The 20,218-nt window shown below is 43.2% G+C and overlaps 2 protein-coding genes across 4 annotated transcripts in view; one reads left to right on the top strand and one right to left on the bottom strand.

Annotated features, from left to right (window-relative positions):
• The window catches only part of LOC121442747 (small VCP interacting protein), a 29,258-nt gene that overhangs the window by 1,156 nt on the left and 7,884 nt on the right, over positions 1–20,218 (top strand). The window contains exons 2-4 of one of the 2 annotated variants that reach the window (XR_005973596.1): positions 701–751; positions 1,212–1,322; positions 5,494–5,662. Coding sequence is in view for 1 of the 2 variants with exons in the window: in XM_041644382.1 (XP_041500316.1) it covers positions 701–751; positions 1,212–1,322; positions 5,494–5,508 (177 nt within the window). In the remaining variant the exon portion in view is untranslated. Of the gene's footprint in view, positions 1–700; positions 752–1,211; positions 1,323–5,493; positions 8,139–20,218 lie in introns of those variants that run through there. The other variant, XM_041644382.1, reaches the window with a different exon arrangement.
• Gas2 (growth arrest specific 2) overlaps positions 12,689–20,218 on the bottom strand; it is a 115,461-nt gene continuing 107,931 nt past the window's right edge. For both annotated transcript variants that reach the window (XM_041644225.1, XM_041644290.1), the window contains one exon: positions 12,689–13,890. In XM_041644225.1, coding sequence (XP_041500159.1) covers positions 13,672–13,890 — 219 coding nt within the window. In that variant the 3' untranslated portion in view covers positions 12,689–13,671. The remainder of the gene's footprint in view (positions 13,891–20,218) is intronic.

The following is a 20,218-nucleotide window of genomic DNA, read 5'->3' as shown; positions in this document are numbered from 1 at the left end:
GGTGTGGAGAAGGGATGGTTAAAAATCACACCCAGAGAAGTCCCAAGAGAAGTAAAGGGCAGAGAAAAATACCACATGGTGCCTGCATCTGTGGGACGAGTGTCCCCTGAGTTTCTTTTCTTGTCTTCCCCTCTCTACATAGCAACATCAGCCCATTGGTTCTAAATGTTTCCCCCCAAACCTCAGCCTGCTTCATTGTCCTTTTGAACTAACTTCCAAATTATCCTCATTGTTTAAACACCATTTAAAAAATTTTGTCCCTACTGTAAGTCCATTTTTATAAAAAGTAAATGTTCTGTAGGCCAACGTGGATTGATTTCCATGTGTGCTAATTTGGTGTATTGGTCTAGAGAGAGAAATGCAGAAAGTTAGATATTTAATAAGTACTGTGTATTAGTAGAACTCGGGATTATTCTGTTTTATTTTGTTCGGGTGAAGGTGTATTCCTGCCATGTTGCTCAGGCTAGTCCTGAGCTGGGCTCCAGTAATCCTACTTAGAGTCCCTCACATTAGCATCTAGGACTACAGTTCCAGCACACCTGAGTGGGCTCTTACAGTGACTTTCTTTGTGAGGTTTTTGCACCCATACTAAGTTTTTACAAACTGTTTCAGTTTACACATTATTATTTATTTTTGTTGCCTCTAAAGTGAAGGTGTGTGGGGGTCTGTGATGTTTGGTTTTTCTCTTGAATTTTCTTAGGAAGAGAAAAGAGCAAAGCTGGCAGAGGCAGCAGAAAGAAGACAGAAAGAGGTAAGAGCATGATAGTTTTCCTGTTTTGACAAGCGGTTGATTTCTCTTTCTACAGTCTGCCCTGCTCCCTTGCTGGAAAGTGCTTGATGGCATTCACGGCTTTATACTCAGGGATAACCACTCTCAAAATGAAGTCCAAGTGTCCAGGAACTGCATGCATTTACATTGCTTACTGCGAAAATAGCCCCAGATGGCTTTTGCACTTGAGATTGTCATAGCATCTTCCCTCAGAATAAACCCACCATGCTGATCAGTGTGAATAATCTAGGTTGAAGGAGGAATTCCGTGTGGTTGAAAAATGGCTGTGTTTTATGCAAGGCTGTTGTAGCATGCTGCCCTGTTACCCAAACCAAACCAACTTCCCACCCCTAAAGGAAAAGCTAAAAAGCAAAGCAAGCACCTTCAGACACCAGATACTTTTGTTTTCCCTTGTAATCTCCCTTGGTTGAATTTCTTAAAGGCCGCATCTCGGGGGATTTTGGATATCCAATCAGTGGAGGCAAAGAGGAAGAAGAAAGAACAGTTAGAAAAGCAGATGGAAACATCGGGGCCACCAGCAGGTGGACTCAGGGTGAGTGTCACCTGGCGATTTATAGTGTCACCTGGTGATCCATAGTGTCACCTGGTGATCCATAGTGTCACCTGGTGATCCATAGTGTCACCTGGAAGCTCATAGTGTCACCTGGAAGCTCATAGTGTCACCTGGAAGCTCATAGTGTCACCTGGAAGCTCATAGTGTCACCTGGAAGCTCATAGTTTCACCTGACAGTTCATAGTGTCATCTGGAAGTTCATAGTTTCACCTGACAGTTCATAGTGTCACCTAGTAATCCATAGTGTCACCTGGCAGTTCATAGTGTCACCTGTAAGTTCATAGTGTCACCTGGCGGTTCATAGTGTCACCTAGTAATCCATAGTGTCACCTGGCGGTTCATAGTGTCACCTGTAAGTTCATAGTGTCACCTGGCGGTTCATAGTGTCACCTAGTAATCCATAGTGTCACCTGGCGGTTCATAGTGTCACCTAGTAATCCATAGTGTCACCTGGCGGTTCATAGTGTCACCTGTAAGTTCATAGTGTCACCTGGCGGTTCATAGTGTCACCTGTAAGTTCATAGTGTCACCTGGCATTTTATTCACTAAGTCCCTGGAACTGCCTTTGAGAAAGACTCCAGATAACTTGAAAACACAGGGAGCAGAGATTAGAGGACATGTCAATTTATTTTTAATATTGGGATAGGTTTGCTTTCTTTTCCCCCAAAATAATAAATTTCCCTTCTAAGCACATCATTTTATGTTTTATATGTAATGCTAATCATCAGTGTGTCAGAAAAGCAAGCAGTATAAAAGACTATTGAAAGGGCCAAGTTCCACCCAATTCTGCCATTTTGACAAATGTGTCAAATATCTATTTGTACATAAATCATGAAGTTGAGTTTTTCTGAAACTTCTGATGTGTAGTATAATGTCCTCACTCCAGGGTTTGAGATCTTTGGTTTCGTGCTTATTTGGTTTCTTGAGACATGGTCTCCTGCAGCCCATGTTAGCTTTGAACTCACGGCCTTCAACACCTGATCTCCTTGCCTGCACCTTCCATTGAGCTCATCCAGGCTTTAGGAACTTTTGGTCCTTCTGTTGATGCTAATTACCTTAGTTCTGCATGTGTGAGTTTAGACTGCGGTGCGTGCAGCAGTGAAGTGATACATATTGCTCCCAGTAGCTATGCTTCTGAATTGAGCCTGGTTTGTCCTTCGTGCACCCGCTAAGTGACAGAGGTCCTTCATCTGCAGGCTGTAGCCTAATGGGAGTTATCATCCGTGTTGCTGCCCAGGCAAACAACAGTTCAGATACTGTGACTTCACAGGAACTCTGTTTTCAGCCTCAGGATAATTGGGAAAAGCATTGTACCCTTAATTGCTTTCAGCTTTTTAGGTAATTACTCCTTGAAATTTCATTTGGGTTGGTCTCAGAACCACATACACATACATAATCTCAGGCATTTATGTCTGTATGGCCAGATCTGGTGGACAAGAAACGAGGACCTCCCTAGGAGGAGTCGATTCAGGCCCAGGAGAGCCTGTCAGAGACAGCACTTATCTCTGCTGTTTACCACAATAAATTACCTCGTCCAGTTTCAAGTAATGAATTAAATGAAAAGAAAAATGCTTTGCTTTGCGGTGGACCTTAATGATTAATAAAATAATTGGGTTTAGTATTCATCTCTGTCATGTCGCCATTTTTATGAATGTCATTTCCTAGACTTGAAAAGAGGACAGAGTATATCTGGTGTAATTTTGATAGATAATGAGATCAAATTATTATGAAAACCATGATTTTCTTTTTTCCTATGAAGTTAAAAAGCTGACACTAAGCTCAATTCCAGTTGTGTTCTCAAAAACAAGAAAGATAAAGAGTAAATCATAGCACTAGAAAGAATGCTGAGATCCACCGATTCCTAGCAGGAGCAGAGATACAAAGTTCCCAGAGAGTGGTAGGCGCTACGTTTAGTTGAGCCAGCCATCCTACCTGTAGTTAGAATTAAGAAAGCATTTCTTTCATATGTTATAGCCCAGTAAGCCCACTCTTCAAGCCTAGGAATCAGGCTTTCTTCATTAAATCTGCAGCTCCCTCATTCTGAGGCCTGTAGATTGAAAAGATACTAGGCCTCGTGTTACTTCTAGGCCTCATGTTACTTCAGGCTTCTCTATGGAGCTCAGAACAGAAGCATTTCCATGGTTATCCTTCCTCATTTTGTGCTGTTTCTTTTACAAAATCTGATTTCTTAGTCATGAGCATCAAACTGCAAAGCTGCTTCGGAGTTTTCTTAAAGGAAAAATCACGCCCACACCCTACTGCTGCTGCCCACTGTGTGGTCGTCCTGACCACTCTTCATCGGCAGCCTCTGGAGTGTGTCTTTGTCTCTGTAGCCAGCTGGCCAGTGCTCAAAGCAAGACGTTCAAAAGGAATGCATTGTGGCCCCAGGAATAACAAGAGGAGCAGCACAACACAGACAGTGGCTCAGGTCTCGGGCTGGGTCCTCCAGTGTCTTGTTCCGTGCACAGCTTGGAGGATCCTTCAGACCAGGAAGATTCTTGTCGTGAAGAAAATGTTTCCTCCACATCATCATATATTCGACATCTGCCTGTCTCCTGGGGTATCATAGATAATGTTCAAGGTTTTACGGAAAGGGGCTTACCTAACCAAGGCTGTGACACCCACTCTGGGGTCAATGCCCACATTAAGGACCATGACCCCACCAGATCTATAGCAGACATTCATGCAGGAGCAATGGCCAAGGGGCAGTCTTGAGGTCTCAGTGAGGGCTGAGCCTGTTAATTTGAAGTGTCCCCAAGGGTGGAGTAGTCCACAGAAATATTTATTTTCCCATTGTAGTTTCAATTTAAAGCCTGATTGAGATTTCCCAATGTTAAATTAACACTAATCTTAAAAAAACTTTGTTTAAAAATCTTTGATAGTACATAATATACCCCAAACGTATTGTAGACTGTTCAACGTCATTTTTGAAAAGTTTATTTTTATAATTTTAACTACATATATGGGTGAGTGCAGGTGCCTTCACTGGCCAAAGGCGTTGGATCCCCAGACTTGGAGTGACCACCCAGAGTGGGTGCTGGGACTGAACTCATGCCCTCTAGAAGAGTGGTGTATGCTCTATACATTGGGCTCTCACTCCAGCCTATACTTTTCTTTTGCAAACTACGAGACACATGATATTTAAGGCTCAAAGAAGTTGTGTAATAAAGAAAAGTGAGTTATTTCCTACCAACCCTTAATTTTCCAATGTATTGAAATAGTGGTAAAAACATCTTTAGCACTAAATATTTCTTGGATACAGTTTAAAATACTACCTAGATGACCATGAATACTTATTGTCCTTACTTGAAGGATTTTCTAGAACTTACTCTCAAAGATTTCATAGACTTTGCTAAACAAACTGACACATAGAGTATTTTCTCATTCAAGAAAGGGAAAGATCTTAACACAAAATTATTTAATAACTACTCTTTTTGGGGTTCTGGCTCAAGAAGAAAAGTATTCTTTTTGTTGTTGTTTTGTTTGCATTTCGTGGCCTCTCTGATGTTGTTTTTCCCCTTACTGTGTTGTGTGTCTTGGATGTAAGCTAATGAAGCTGACTCAGTGTCTGCCAGCTTCTGAGTCTGGTGAAGAGCCACTCACGTATATGACAAGGTACATGGCATGGGGTTATTGCTCATGGACAAGCTTCACGGGACAACAGAAGCCTGGGGATGACTTCTGAGTCAGGGTAGCTTTTCAGGTCAATGGAGTCTGCCAAGGAAGGGCACTGGAAAGCAGCTCACTCTGGGTCCCATTTCTTGGGGACAACATAATGCATGTAGTAGTATACTATTGAAGGAGATCCAGGTACCAACTCTTCTGTCCAGTCCTCGCCCCCATTCCAGGATATTACCATTCCTAACTCTGACAGATTCTGACTGCTCACAAGGGAGCCTTGGGCAGTCCAAGAGACTGGGCACATTTAAGGTCACCCTTTTAGCTCCTCCAAAACATTATCTTTCCTTTATTTTTAGGCAGCTCTCTTATTTCATATTTTTGTGTGTAATATAAAATTGTATTATTCATGGATATTTGCAAAGAAAATTATTTTGACCCATAATTTTCTTTCTTTTTGTCCGTTAGAATATCATTACATAATCTAAGTCAAAATGTACTGACTGATGCCTGTTGATTTTACTTTTTCTAGTGGACGGTGTCATGAAGCATCTCACACTGCAGGAGTGCTATGCCCCTAACTCCAGCATCAGCAGTCAGATGGATTTCAGCTGAGTGTCTCTTCTTCGGACTGATGAAGAACCAGACTCTGTATCGTTAGTGCCCTTGAGAGCAGTGTGAAAACTATACTAAAACTATTGGTAAAATTTTTGATTTTCAAGCTTACCAAATGACCCATCTTTTCATTCAATTCCAATTTCCCTATATTTATTTTCTCTTCTGCAAGAAGTAACTTTCCATTTTTTTGTAGTTAAAATATGGATCCAAAAGATATATATGTGCATGCTGTGCTCTTGTCCCACACATATCTTCAGTGTTGAACTTGCCATTATATCTCTGCTTTCTAAGTAACCTTGCTACTTAGGGCCATGTGGCACAGCCTTCTGTCTGTTTCTGTTTCATTGTATAGGAAGACTTCGGCTTCAACTCCAGACCTAGTGCCTTTAAGCTGATCATCAGGGAAAATCCTAAAGATATATTTGAAGGACTTTAGGTGAAGGAATTCTTTATTTTTATAGCCCACTGAGAAATTAATATTTGTAGGCAAATGTTGACTTTCTGCTCATGTGTCTTCTGTACTTATGGCATATCATACTAACTTGAGCTACGTGTCAGGCGTCCATCAGAGTACAGTGGCCTTCTGATGTGCCCTACCAGAGGCATGAGGATGCATGCAGTGACTGGATGAGAGCAACTGAGAAGCAGATTGGGGACAACGAGTGACAATAGATTTGTTGAACTTTCATGAGCATCTTTATTCCCCTGCAGTGTGGAAGGGTAGTTTTAAGATGTGCACAGACAGGGCATTGCCAATGGAAGCACAAACAGAGAAACACATAAGCTCTGTACTTGCGCAGGTCGCCTTCATGTGTACAAGGATCAGGAGACAACGTGGTGTGATAGTCAGACAAGAGGTCCGCAGACCTCCGCTAACATTAGACTTGAGTGATGACATTGTAGCTTGTCTTCTTCTTACTGCACAGTAAGCGGAGATGCAAGGATGCTGTGGCTGTGGGCTGCGATGCCAACACCTGATTCCCTCCCGTAAAACATATAGATTCAGGAATCTCAGTGAATTAGGCCAGGTCAAGCCACAAAAGGAAACTGAGCCACCAGCTTGCCTGTCCCTCCCACAAAGTATTTGACAGTGGGTCGAGCATGTTCTTTTTAAAGAGTTGACCCTATAATATAGGTCTCATCATGGCTGAAGAATTACTTTTCTATTGTTCGAAAATATTTCATATCTAGGTAAGACATATAACTGTATCAGTACACTTTTCTTCACTTGTAGATTAGTGATATTTTCCTTCATCAAGGATAGTGAAATCAATAAATCAAATTTTAGAAATATTTTAGTGTATTTTGGTAATTAACATCTCTAACATAGGAAGGCTCACTGGATGGGGAGAGGAGCAGCGCACACCATCCTTCATTATTGTAAGCTTTCCTCTGGTTAGCACAGGTACCCCATTGTCTTCACTTTGTCTTCGAGAATGGAACTGGAGTTGTGCATAGAGAAGGCTCGCTTTCTAGAGGTAGTGCTGCATTTATAGCCAACTGGCATTCTGACCTACCCCTGAGGCACACACGATGTACAGGTATAGTGCTTGCTTGGGGTAAGTGAGATACACTGCTTTTGCCAACTGTGAGCTGCCTTTGCCTTTCCAAGGCCATGTGCATGGCTATGGCCTGCCCAATAGACATGATGTGCTCAGCCTTCCCAAAGGCTATTTATGACATAGGTACTAAATGGTGATTTGAGTCTCATGAATGTGATTAAAAAGATGAAACCGGATGCTTGATAAGAAACTAGGAAATGGTTATTAAAAATCATACAAACATGTAAACATTTTGCTTAGATTATGGATAGTCATATAGAGGCATGATTCTTATCATTTACAGCTTAAATAACAAAAATAACATTGACTAACATCTTCCAAATCTTATGACCAAACTAGTAAATCATAAGAGAAAGCATCAGATGCAGAAAGATAACCAATGTATGCAAACTTCAGTATTAATTCTAATTCTGAAACTGATGCAGCTGTTGATAAACGAGTTTCATTTATCATTCCAGAACGCCTCTGTGACACATGGCATGTTTTGGGAACATCCAATGGTGGCTCTTTTATCCAGTTGGTGTTATGATTATATCTGGAATGTGATTTATTAGTTTTCTAATTATCATGAGCTCACATGTTATGTATTCTGCATTGTCTTTGGGGATATGAATATACATCTTTCTATATAAAAGTTCCCTCTGGCCATTTTAAAGTGTCTCTACTCCATCTTAAAGAAATTAGGAATGTCTTTGCAGTTAGGGCCACTTCCATGTCTCTGGGATTAATAATGGAAAGAGAAGAAATAATTCTCTGGAGGGGGGAATGTCTCTTGCTTCATCTGTGAAGAGGAAATGTTATTATTTTGTTGTTATTACTCCTGTCTTTTAGGATAAAAACATTGCAAAAAGGCTCTGCAGCATCCCAGAACCCTGGAAATTGACATGAAATTCGAATTTATCCTTTATCTAAAAGTTTGACTTATTTTCACTGATAAGAATTATACTATATCCTTGGAAGATGAAAGTATATCTTGTCGGGTTTGAATAAAGTATAATTTAACAGATTGGCAAGAGTTAGGTGGATGTGATGTGCCTGCCTCCTGTTTTGAGTGAAAAGGGACATTTCTTTTTTAAAATAATATTTTTATTAATTCCTTGAGAATTTCACAGAACGTACTTTTATTGTATTCATCCGTGTCCTCCCAGATCCACCCCAGCTCCTATCCACTAACTTCATATCCTCCATCATTTCTTCCCTTTGCTAACCGCGGAGTCTAGTTTGGTGCTACTCCATTATTCTTGGTTGTAGGGCAGGACGTGGTTGTCACACTCTTAAAACTGAGTCTTCCTCTCCCGGCATCTATCCAATGCCGTTAGCAAGGGCTGGGACCGTGTGCTCACCTCCCACTGTGCTGGGATTTTTGTCTAGCTTGAGATTGCACAGGTCTTTCTCACAGTGTCACCGCCACTGGAAGCTCGTACGTGCAACTGCCCTGCTCTGTCCAGAAACGTTTCCTTGTCCTCAAAACCACCTCTGGCTCTCACTCTTGCTCTGCACCCCCCCCCTTTTATGGTGATCCATGAGCCACAAGGACAGGCTGAAACAGACATATTTACAGCTGAGCATTCCGTGGTCTGTCATTTTCAGAATGTCAACCAGTTACCAGTTGCAAGCCTCTTGGTTAATCACCATCGATTTCCTTAACTTCTTTTCTAGATAAACATCTCATATTCCATCTTACACACAAACACTCACACACACTGTAACCTGATTCAGATATGGTTATGAGCCCAATGCATTGATTTTCTAAAACCAGCCAATCAAACATAAAAGAGAAAAACAGCATCACCAAAATAACAAACAAACAAAAAAACTTCCCTAGGAAAGCCTATCTAAGTGTGTATAGCAGGTTGTGGAAGTAGTTTCGTTTTCGTTGCAGAAGTTTGTGTCACCAGCCTGACTCTTCAGATCTCCTTCAATATGGCTTTTTACTACATTGTTCTGTCGTGTGTGTGTGTGTGTGTGTTGCAAACATTACATCAAATCTGACTACCACAGTTTAAGAACTAAATATACATAAACTCCTTGGCCTGAACATGACACTTACTAGTGGTACAGCCTTTGACTTGTATATGAATTTTAAGGGAAACAGGAGAAATTTTCTTCTTAGTGACACATTGTCCCTTAATTTATGAAGTGAGCATTACAACTTGGGAAATTTTTCAAATTTTCCTTTGAGTTACATTGATGGGTAGAAATTTCTGCTCATTGACCCTGCATCTATTCTTTTGGCTAACCACAAAGCAATAGCTAACCAAGACAGCAAAGAATTCCACAGCACATTTATTGATGGCAACGATGAACACCTGGAATCATTACTGCTTCGTTGTCAGTTATTTGGGTGCCTTTGCCACACATGACCCGCAGGGGCCATCCAGGTCTGCCACCATTCCGTACTTCTGAGGGTCTTTTGAAAGCTGCATTCCCACCTGGCTATGGCCTTGTCTCTGCTTGCTTACTTAGATGCTGCTCCCTGTAGTATTACAGGAATACTTGGATTTTTAATCCTTTATCTCTTTCCTCTCATCTTTTTCTGGATGGTACCCTAGCTGAGAAACAGATGCCAGACCTCTTGGGTCTTCACATTCTCAGGAAGAGCCATCTGTATTTGGTCATGGCCTTCCAGGTGCAATCCTATTTTTCCATATCTGCCTGCAGCTAGTCGATGTCAGCTTTGAACACGTTCTTAGATACACTTGGAAGACAACAGTGGATATTATATAAATGTAATAATCCTCCAGGTCCCCCATGTATGGCCATGCCCTAACCTTAGCACTCAGAGTTGTTTTGCCTTACTAAGGTATTTTGAAAGGTTAACCGAGGTAAAGCTGATTTCATCACAGTATTAGGAACTGAGGACTTTTCCGACTGCTGAGCAAAAGAAGAAATGCAAAGAAAAGAGAGGGGTCTGAGTGATGTCTTGCCATGTTTCTGGCCTTGAGCCCAGGATTGCAGGTTGCCTCTGGACGGTAGAAAAGGCAAAAAATGGGTTCTCTTCCTGAGGTCTGCAGAAAGAATCACTGCTGTGAGGACACTTTCGCTTTTGTTCACAAGATCATGTTGAACTTCTGACAACAGAATTGCCAAATGATAACTCATGCTAGAATGGGATCCATATCATTTTTGTTATACTGATTTCTAAGTCAGTTTTAATTATTGAAAGAAAAATTTGGATGTAGGAGAAAGTTTTGAAGGAAAAATTGTCAATAACAATGAAGAACTTTCATTAATACTGATTTTAATTGATGAAGTAAAGATTAAGTTACTAAGTGTCATAAGTTTGAAAAGACACTAGAGATATTCATTATATCAAGATCATTTTACCTGGCACAAAAACTTTAGGTTTAATCTATTTTTAGTTTTGCACTAGCATGCTTTTCTAGACCCATGCCTGACACATTCCCAGTACCACTAACACACCATGCCCCATAAACAGACGGGATGTTTGACTGAATTGATCACATGACATACAGATGCGTCCTCTGTGAGATTTTGGAGCAAGAAAGATAAATTTTTCTTATGGGAAAATAGTGAAATGATGAGTTAACTCCAACATTTTTTAAAAAAAAACCTCAAGCCAGGCAGTGGTGGCACACACCTTTAATACCAGCACTCAGGAGGCAGAGGAAGCAGATCTCTGTGAGTTCGATGTCAGCCTAGCTTACAGAGTGAGTTCCAAGTCAGCCAGAGCTTTAACATATTCAATTCTCCCCGCAAAGTAAATACTAAATAAAGCAAAACTTTTCATAGTAACGATGTCTCAGGGTTTCTATTGCTGGGAAGAGAAACCATGACCATGGTAACTCTTTTAACTTCTTCTTTACTATTCTCTGTGTCTTTCACAGCATGTATCTTGATCCTATTCATTTACCCATCCCTTTGTATGCTGTCTTCTGCCTCTGCACCCCCTCACCAAAAATAAAATAAAATATAAAAGAAAAAATATTTTAAAAATCTCATCAAGAAGTTGCAGTGTGACACAGTGAGTCATGCAGTAAACACCTTTGTCCACACATCTTTATTAGCAAGTGTTCATTGGTGGTCTGGCTCAAGGCCTCTGGTTTCTGCTACACTATTAATGCTGGAACCTCACTAGGATATCCTGTTATTGCCCTGTGTTGTGGAGATCCTGCAGCTTAGGGTCTGTGGGTCAGGTCCCTTTACGTGCTCCGGCAGATCATAGATGGGGTGGATGTCGGGATGAACCAAGCCATAACCCTGATTCTGGGTCTGGACAACTGTGGAGTTGGTCTGCCAGTCAGTTCTCCCCTGTCTTCACCACCAGGGTGAGCTCCCCAGCATTGTTCCAGCTAATTCACCCTTGCAGCAATGAGCAAGGGGTGGGGCCAGTTCTCCTGCTTTCAGGCCCTCAGGGTCTGCTCTTCCCCCATCCACACCAATAGAACCAGCCCTCCTGCTCTTAGGACCAAGGACCAGCTTCTCCGCCTGTCTCTGGAACTGATGGCTGCGAGGTGGGGAGAGGGCATCTCTCATCTGCCCATTCTACCATATGTCAGATGAATAATGGGAACAGCTCTCTTTTGCTCATAACATCAGAGATGGGTCACCATCACCTCTGACTACCAGACAGCTCTGCTATGCTGCCTAGGCGACAGGCAGGGCCCATTTCTTGAGTGCTGCAGCTGGTAAGGGGGAAGGGGCACAGAGTAAGGGAAGCATCTCTCACCCTCCCACACCACCACATGAACGATGAGTAGTAAGACAGTTCTCCCACACTTAACAGCTTTGGGGTTGGCTCACCCACACTTCCAACAACAAGGCCGGCTTTGTGGTGTTACCCAGGTGAGGTGCAGGGTCTGCTCTCCCAAGTGTTGCAGCTCATGGAGTTTAGGGACAGTGTTCCCACTCTTGTGACCTCAGGGTCAGTTCTCATCCCTCCTTAGGCATGATGGGGGGCAACTCCCTGCACCCATGCTATCACAGGACAGATGGGTGATTGGGACATCTCTCCTTGTTCAACCTCAGGGCTGGCTCTATTGTGCTGCCCTGGCAAGGTACAGGGCCTGCTCTCCCATCTGCCCGAGCACTGATGGTGGTGGGGACAACTCTCCCTACCCACGCACAGCAACTCTTATAAAGAACATTTAATAAGAGATGGCTTGGCTATAGTTCAGGGGTTCAGTTCATTATCATCATGGTGGAACATGGCAGGGTGCAGGAAGAGATGGTGCTGGAGAGGTAGCTGAGAGTACTATATCTTGCAGATAACAGGAAGTGGTCTGAAACAGCAGAGCCCGCCTCCACAGTGACACACCTCCTCCAACAAGGCCACATCACCTAATAGTGCCACTCCCTTTGGGTTTATGGGGGCATTACATTCAAACTACCACAGGCACTTAAGGTCCTTCCCATGGTCAAGTCCACACTCTGTGCTACTGAAAACAAACACTCCCTCCATTAGCCTTCCCCAGGTGAAGACATTCTACACAACCATGACTTGATACTCCTCATATTTGCTAGGAAATTAGTAGTTTGAAGATTAACTTTTATTTTAGGTTGAAGCACTGATACAGAAACAGATAATGTGTGAGGATTTTTTTAATTTTTTGTTTTTAATCTTAAATCAATGTGGACAATATCTTGCTGTTCATTGGTACAAAACAGCCCTGTCCTGGGTATACAAGTCTATAACATCATTCACTATAGTGAATTTACTTCATGAGACAGCATAGAAGAATAGGACTAACTAAGACATATTTTAATAAGAAAATGCTGGAGATGAACAAAATCACAAAGTTGATGAACCTTTGACTGTGCCATCTGCACATCCAAACATGTGCGTATGCCATGTACATGTAGCTCATGCATGTGAATTTCACTAAGTGATCATCCTAAACATAGCTACTGTGTGTGTGCATGCACACGCACATGTGTAAGGTGTGTGAAAGGTACCTGCTATTCCAAAAGGGCTGCTCAGGCAACATCCGAAAGTACCCCAGAGGTTGGTTTGGTCAGGGATCAGAGATGAACTTTAAGGCAATCTTCCAAGTGAATGTAAACATCTCTGAAGCGGCCTTTCCAGTTAAGTATGGCTGTGAAGACTGTACTGTATAGTGCTGTCAGACAATTTTAGTAGCACATTATCACATTGGCATTGTAAAAAATAGCTATAAAACTCCGCCATTATAAAAGTGTCTGGGGTGCTTTAGCTCATAGACATACAGCAGGCACTTCCCGTTGACCTATTCATACATGCTAAATATAGTCTCCTGGGCATGTTCTCCTCCAATGGCTGTACCTAGAACTGAGTTCCTAATAAGGTTTGTTCTAAATACTATGTTCACATATTGAGAAATAATGATTTGCTTACAAGTTGTCTGATTTTGTTCTGAGTTTAGAATTTTTCCCCTTAGGTGAAGTTCTACAGATGCATTAAAAATAAATAGTGCTACCTTTAGAGCCTTTTCCTGCCTGCTGATGCGTGGTTCTCAGAGCATGTGAACTACACTGGCTACACTATAGAACAGACACAGGCCATCACATGAGTCTCCTTTCAGAGATGAGCTTCATTTAATCTCCTTCTTTGCCTTGTAGCTGGCAGAGACCACCAGGTAGTTATCTGGATTCATGTCCTTGAGGGTTGGGGATTTGCTCTGGACAGGGGATGTCTTGCCATCCACACGAGAGATCTGCAGCATGCGGCAGGGGTCATGCTTGAGCAGATAGCCTGCGAAGGTCTCCCAGCCTCCTCCCACACGGACCATCACGTGCTTGTTATGCAGCATCTGGAAGGAAAGACCAGGAGAGCAGGTCAGGTTTTGAGAGTTTGTACCAGACCTCACAGCAGGTCCAGGTCTAGTAGACATAGCATGGCTTGCCTTACTCCCCTGACCCTTGTTTATCCAAGTGGCACACGGCGTCTGCTTGGGACAAGGCTTGTGAAGGAAACCTTGTGTGCAGATGAATCTTGGGAAAACATCTGGCATCTAACTTTGGTGTGTCACAGAGCATCTATGTATACTTCTCTGAACGATGCATGTGAGAGCTTCCCTGAGATGCACAGTGGACCACTAACACGCCTCACTGCCTGCACTCACATCAGTGGTCCATCCTTCCCACTGGCTCATTTTCCTCTCAGCCAGAGCTGAAGAGACCATGGAAGTCTCTGGTATTGAGTCAATGGTAATAAATGATGTTAAAAGCCACACATAATTGCTGCAAAATACAAATGAAAAGCACTCAGAGAAAAATGAGATGTGTTCACGCCATTGAGACTTTCAAGGAGTGATATATTCATGTTTCTGTGACACCAGTCTTCTCGGAATACACCTATTAAAACAAAAATAAGTACACACACACACACACACACACACACACACACACACAAACCCACCCCCTCAAAAAATAACAAAAGCAAAATAGTAAAGACAGCAGCAGAAACTTACCTCCAGGCAGGGAGCCATCCAGAGCTCCAGCCTCTACCTCGCCAGTGCTACACTCACGGGACGCTGCCACCACAACTAGGGACACGGTACTGGGAACTGAACCCAGGGCACTTCGCATGCTAGGCAACTCAAACTGCATCCCCAGACCAAGTGAACTTTTAGCTCTTGGAGAAAGAGAGAAGCCTCTTTCAGCCTGGAGTGTTCTCATCACGAAAACACTCTGGAGGTCTTACAAGCCATCCGCAGAAGCTTGCAAACTAGAAGTATGGGATACAGTCTACTGAGTGTGAAGACCACATCACACAGGGAATAGTTGTCCTCTTCTGCAGCCTCTGAACAGTGAGCTGAGCACAGTTTTGTTGCCACAGCCAACCACTGAGGATTGCCAGGAAATACTCTTGCAATTCCTCTAGGTTCACCCTTCTGACTTGGCCAATGAAGACTATCAGAGCTAACTACTTCCGTGAGGAACCCAGGGTCCTCAGCTTCCTTTCAGCAGAGGAAGGCGGTGTCAATGACACCATAACTGAAGCAGTCAATCAGGTCTGTTCTAAAAGTATTGATTAATGACTGTGAGGATTTGGGGGGTGGGCATGTATATATTTCCTCAGTTTGAAATCTGACCCTGCATTCCTGTTTATCTTGATCTTTGTTTTTTATTGCATTATGAAGGCAGTTGCGGGAGAGGTGATTCCACACTGAAGTGGGGGGGGGGGGTCACCACACCTGGGAGTTAGAGGGTTTTCTCACACTATTAGGTTTCCATGGAAATCTCCATCATCACATACTGAGATAAGAGGCTCAGGACTGTCTTAAGGGAGGCATTCTTACATTTAGACCTTATAGTCATGTGCTAAGTAGTCTGTGGTCAATTTTGGAGTTTCAGAAATGGATTAACATATTAAGTTCACAGTGCCGGATAGGTGGTTACAGAGATTTGAACCCCATGCCCCCTTTAAGTATGTGATCATTTTCAAGAGTCTTGTGCCACCACCTTTCCGTGAACAAAACCCCTATAATTCAAATTAAGAGCAAATTAATCTGCTATGAGCCCAATTACTCCGAACTTGTTCCTCCTGGGAACTCTGGCCTGCTCCTTCGATGGATTCATCATATAATGACATTGTTGGGAGGTGATAAAATACAGGAGATGGGCCTTTTAGAAGAGCTGGGCCATTAGGAGCCCCTTTCATATTCCCTCTCTGCTTTCTGTCCACCATGAAGCGAGCAGTCCACACACTCCTCCCTCCATCGTGCTTTGCCTGATTGGGGCCCCAGTTCAAGAGACACAAGGACTACTAACCGGAACACCGCAGGCTTTGAGCTAGAAGAAGCTCCTTCTATAGTGCTTCTCTCTGCTGTTGGCTTGTGTGACAGAGGGCAGCTGACATACATGTTCCCGTCACCTGATTTACACAGTCTTACAGCACCGCCAATAGCACACTCTCGCAGGCTTTACCCACTTTGTTTAAATATTGATGCTGTTAGCAGAATGCCTTCTTCCACTTTATAGATAGGAAAGCTGAGGCTGTTAGAAGGCAGGCCACTAGTGTAAGGTCATAGACAGGGGAGCAGCAGCAGAAGCAGGGGCCCTTTATCAACACATTCACTGGTCCTGCAGTCATGCCGTCTAGTCATTGGTCACTGGGAGGTAGTAAGCCATCACTAGCATCATCGATCTCAGCATAGCGATAAGCAGTTTGAGCAGATTAGCTGAGCCCCCTTAAAATAATCTAGAGAGACACCCAATAAAGTAAGTTTAATTACAGAAGACTGTGTGGCTATGGTTCTAATTTATTATTAATAACTTTATTCTGAAACAAGTGTCTCAAGTGTAGTGACAGGATGAAACACATTCACAGCCCCGTGTGCACATGCCTGTGCCCTCCTGTGCCCTTCCAAGGGGCCCAGTGGAGAAAGGAGGCTTCTCCCTCTCACTGCCCAGCCTGGAGAGGCAGGCCAGCAACAATTACATTATGTGTAGGTACCAAGAGCTTCAGCAACCAGAAAGGCTCTTCTCCCTCTTCTCAGAGACACTAATTAGTACTTAGAAATAGAAACAGACCAACTCACTTGTCATTTAAAAGGGAAAGTCTATATTTATGTACATCACAGATAATGACATGTTTTACTAAGTGGCAAAACCAATCACATAAAACATCTAGAAAAGTATGGGGCTTCAAGGCGACCAGGCTGTGTGCAGCTATGCCACATTTCATAAAAAACAAAATCGCCTCAGAAAAATGAACAATACCAAGTGGGAAACACTTTTCCATGAGCAAAATTTAACACTAAGGGCTTCATGCCCTTATTTGATAGATTTGTTTAGTGACATCTCTGGCAGAGGTCTGCATGAGTGACCATGTCTGCCCCAGTTCCAAATCCCTATGCAATGCTTCAGGTGCCTTCTCCTCTTGGGGTTAACTGCCAAACTGGTGCCTACCAAAATCACAAGCAGAGGGAGGACAGGTCAAGTGTTCAGTTCCTTTTCCCGGGTGCTCTCTCTCAGCTTTGCTCTCACTAGTCCACACGCTGCCCCAGAGGCATGGGAGACTTCCTAGCAGGAGCATGTCCGCCTTACTACTGCTCCTGAACCTCTGAGAGTGGCTCTTCATTGTCTGCTGTGCTGCCACCTGAGGCCACCCCTCATCCTCCTCAGAGCAGCAGGCTTGCAGCCAGGCAGGGATGGAGTGGCAGCAGTGGGCCAGGCAGATTTGGCATCCACAGGGTGGCAGAGGCTTGCAGATCTTTACTAATCTACCCATTCTGATGCCTGCTGTACCTGGCACAGGAGTCGCTGAAGGGGCCAGCTGCCAGTTCTCTCATCCTTTCTCACTGCATCAGATTACCACGAGCATAGCAAGTCAGTGGTCTTACTTGTCTTTGCTAGAGCTTAAACTCCAAATTTCCTATATTATTTTGAGATATTCAAAATCTCACACACCTTTCTACATATACATAAGTGCTCCACAGTTTCAATGTGGAAATAAATGAGAAATAAAGTCCATTCCTTCCTTAGACCATTGTCTGAGTACTCAGCAGAGCCCTTGGGACTCTTCACAGTGTTAGGCACACAATGCTTATCAAATGCATTTTAAATGCGTATTGAGTGAACAATGAATTAAACAATTATGAATTAACTAATAATGAATTAACCAATTAATCAATGAATTAACAAGGTTAATGCTTTATACTGCTCCATCCAAGTATCACTCTGCCTGTGTGAAATATACCTGTATTAGTCATGGAATAATGGGGAGGGAAAACGAAACAATTGATGCCCTTTTAGAAAGTCTGGGTGTGTACAGTAATCCATAGCAGCCTTCGTGTAGAGAGCTTCACTGAGAGAAAGACAAGGCAGACGGGGTGAGAAGGAAGCCTCTTGACTGGGTGCAGAGAGAAGGAAGTTGCTGTTCTTTGAGATGATTCTTCATGAATCCTCCTTACCTCTAATACACTTTTTTAAATGACAAAAAGTAGCAATAACTTGTTCATCAAGGTTTCCCTACTCATGCCCTCTATGATACTTAGGGGAGCAAGTGCCTTTTAGCCTGGGTCACCAGCCCCGCTGTGGCCCCCATTAAGCCTTTCTCCTCTTAATGGATCCAGAGGCTCAGTTTCAACACTGTCTGTTACCTGCTCACCACTGCAGTGGGAGGCAACTGCCCGATAGGACTGCCTACATTTAGATCCTGATGTGTCAAATGCTTCCGGACACCAAGTCAGCCCCGTTCTCCATGTGTTTTTACAAGGCATCATAACGTGAACACAAATATTGTTTTTAGAAGGCAGTCATCTGTTCTCCAAAGAAGAACATTCCAGTAATTTATAGGCCTGCAGGCTCGATCATAGTTTCCTATCACGCTAAAATGGCATATGTTACCATGGGACAACTGGGAATTCAGCTGTCTGCCTCAGTCCCCTGACACATTTAGGGACAAGACAGCAGATGTTCGGCAGATGGTTTGACACCGGAATTTTCAAAATAAGTGATAAGATTCTAAGTCTGCCCAGCAAACCTAGGCACCAGTGACAACTGGTGTTGGACACCGTCCTTGCCAGAGCCGAGGACTTCATCTTATGGTTTCCTAAAACAGCTCATCACGGATAAACAGGCTCATGAAATCAGCCCTCCATGTTTATTACCTCATTAACTCCCCAGTGTGCCTTTGGTGCACCCCACCCTTTCTGTCATAAACCCCGTGAGCAACAGGGATGAGAGAGGAAGCTATCATTTGCTCAGTCTCTACCAAGAGTACCAAGCTGTAACCACCACTAACTCTGTGTGATCTTGACAATTGCACATATTCTCCCTGGGCCTCAATTTTCCTTCTGAGCAATGGATATTTCCTTCTAGATTCATTGAGACAGAGGTATTGATGTGTAAACATGAAGACACCATGCCTGGAACACAGAAGGCAATTAACAACTGTAGCAAGCTGACTGCTTTGTTCTGGCAACTACAGAAACCCACCCTATCAAGATATCAACCTGCTCCATTCTGTTATCACAAGGCCTCCACCTTGGCAGGCTGGTATTACTTACCTCTATCTGGAGAGAACTGGAGCCTCAGGCATGACTTAGGACTCACAGCACACTTGGCTTCTGTTGACCAGTGGTGTGGCCTAGCCTCTTATATATTGGGATAATGTAGCCCATTTGAAAGATGAATTATTATAGTGCTCCAAATGGTGAGAGCCTGTCTCCCAACAGGAAATAGGCCTCATGTCACAGAGATTCTACTGAGACTTGAAATAAAATATTTCTGGCCTGTTATTTTCTTCTGAGAAGAAATGTTAATTTCTGAGACTCATGGCTCCAGAAACTTCTTTCTGACAGCAAGTATGAGACAAGGAACTCACAGAAGCAGACAGGTGCTGGATGGGAGAATGCTCTCGCTGCATCTGCTGGAGACAGTGTGGGAGCACTTAGCACCAGCTCCTGTCATTTCCCCTTGCCTCCCTATGTAAGGTGTCCTTTATCCCAGTTGTGTCCCAGATGCAATTAAGAGGGCTTAGCTGCTATCTAATTACCCGCGGCAGAGAAGACAATGTCATAACACATAGTTGATAGGACAGTCAGCACAGTGAAAGCAATGAGGTGGAAACATCACTGGAGGGCAAAGGGAAGGTTTACCTAGAGGAAGGATTTGGAGCCAGTTTATTTCAGAGTAGAACAGGAATCCAACTGCTGCAAAGACAGAAATCTATTCAAAGAATGGAGCCAGGATCCAGCAGCAACATGTGCGCACGCACACATACACACACACACACACACACACACCCATGCACACACATACACATGCACATACACACAAATCCATGTACACACATACACACACAAATCCATGCACACACACAAATCCATGTACACACACAAACCCATATACACACATAAACACACACACACACACACACACACACACACACACAAATTCCCTGGATAACACTAGGTTTTGCTGATACCAACCCAACTCCATAATCTCTTCTAAAGCCAGCATAAGACAGAGAAGAGCCAAAGTCCCCTAGCGCTGTGCAATGTTGCTGCACAAGGAAGGTGCTGAGCTGGCATCTGCTGGTTCTTAAATGGTAACAGCAGACTCTGCAGACCAGATACTCTGAAAGAACTATGGACTGGTCAGTGGTTTAGTCACTAGAATGGACATTTG

This window comes from Microtus oregoni, unplaced genomic scaffold, assembly GCF_018167655.1.
Source record: "Microtus oregoni isolate MIOR12 unplaced genomic scaffold, Mior012 000000F_ref0000247, whole genome shotgun sequence".
Taxonomy (NCBI): Eukaryota; Metazoa; Chordata; class Mammalia; order Rodentia; family Cricetidae; genus Microtus; species Microtus oregoni.
This window is presented reverse-complemented; position numbering and strand designations above follow the sequence as displayed.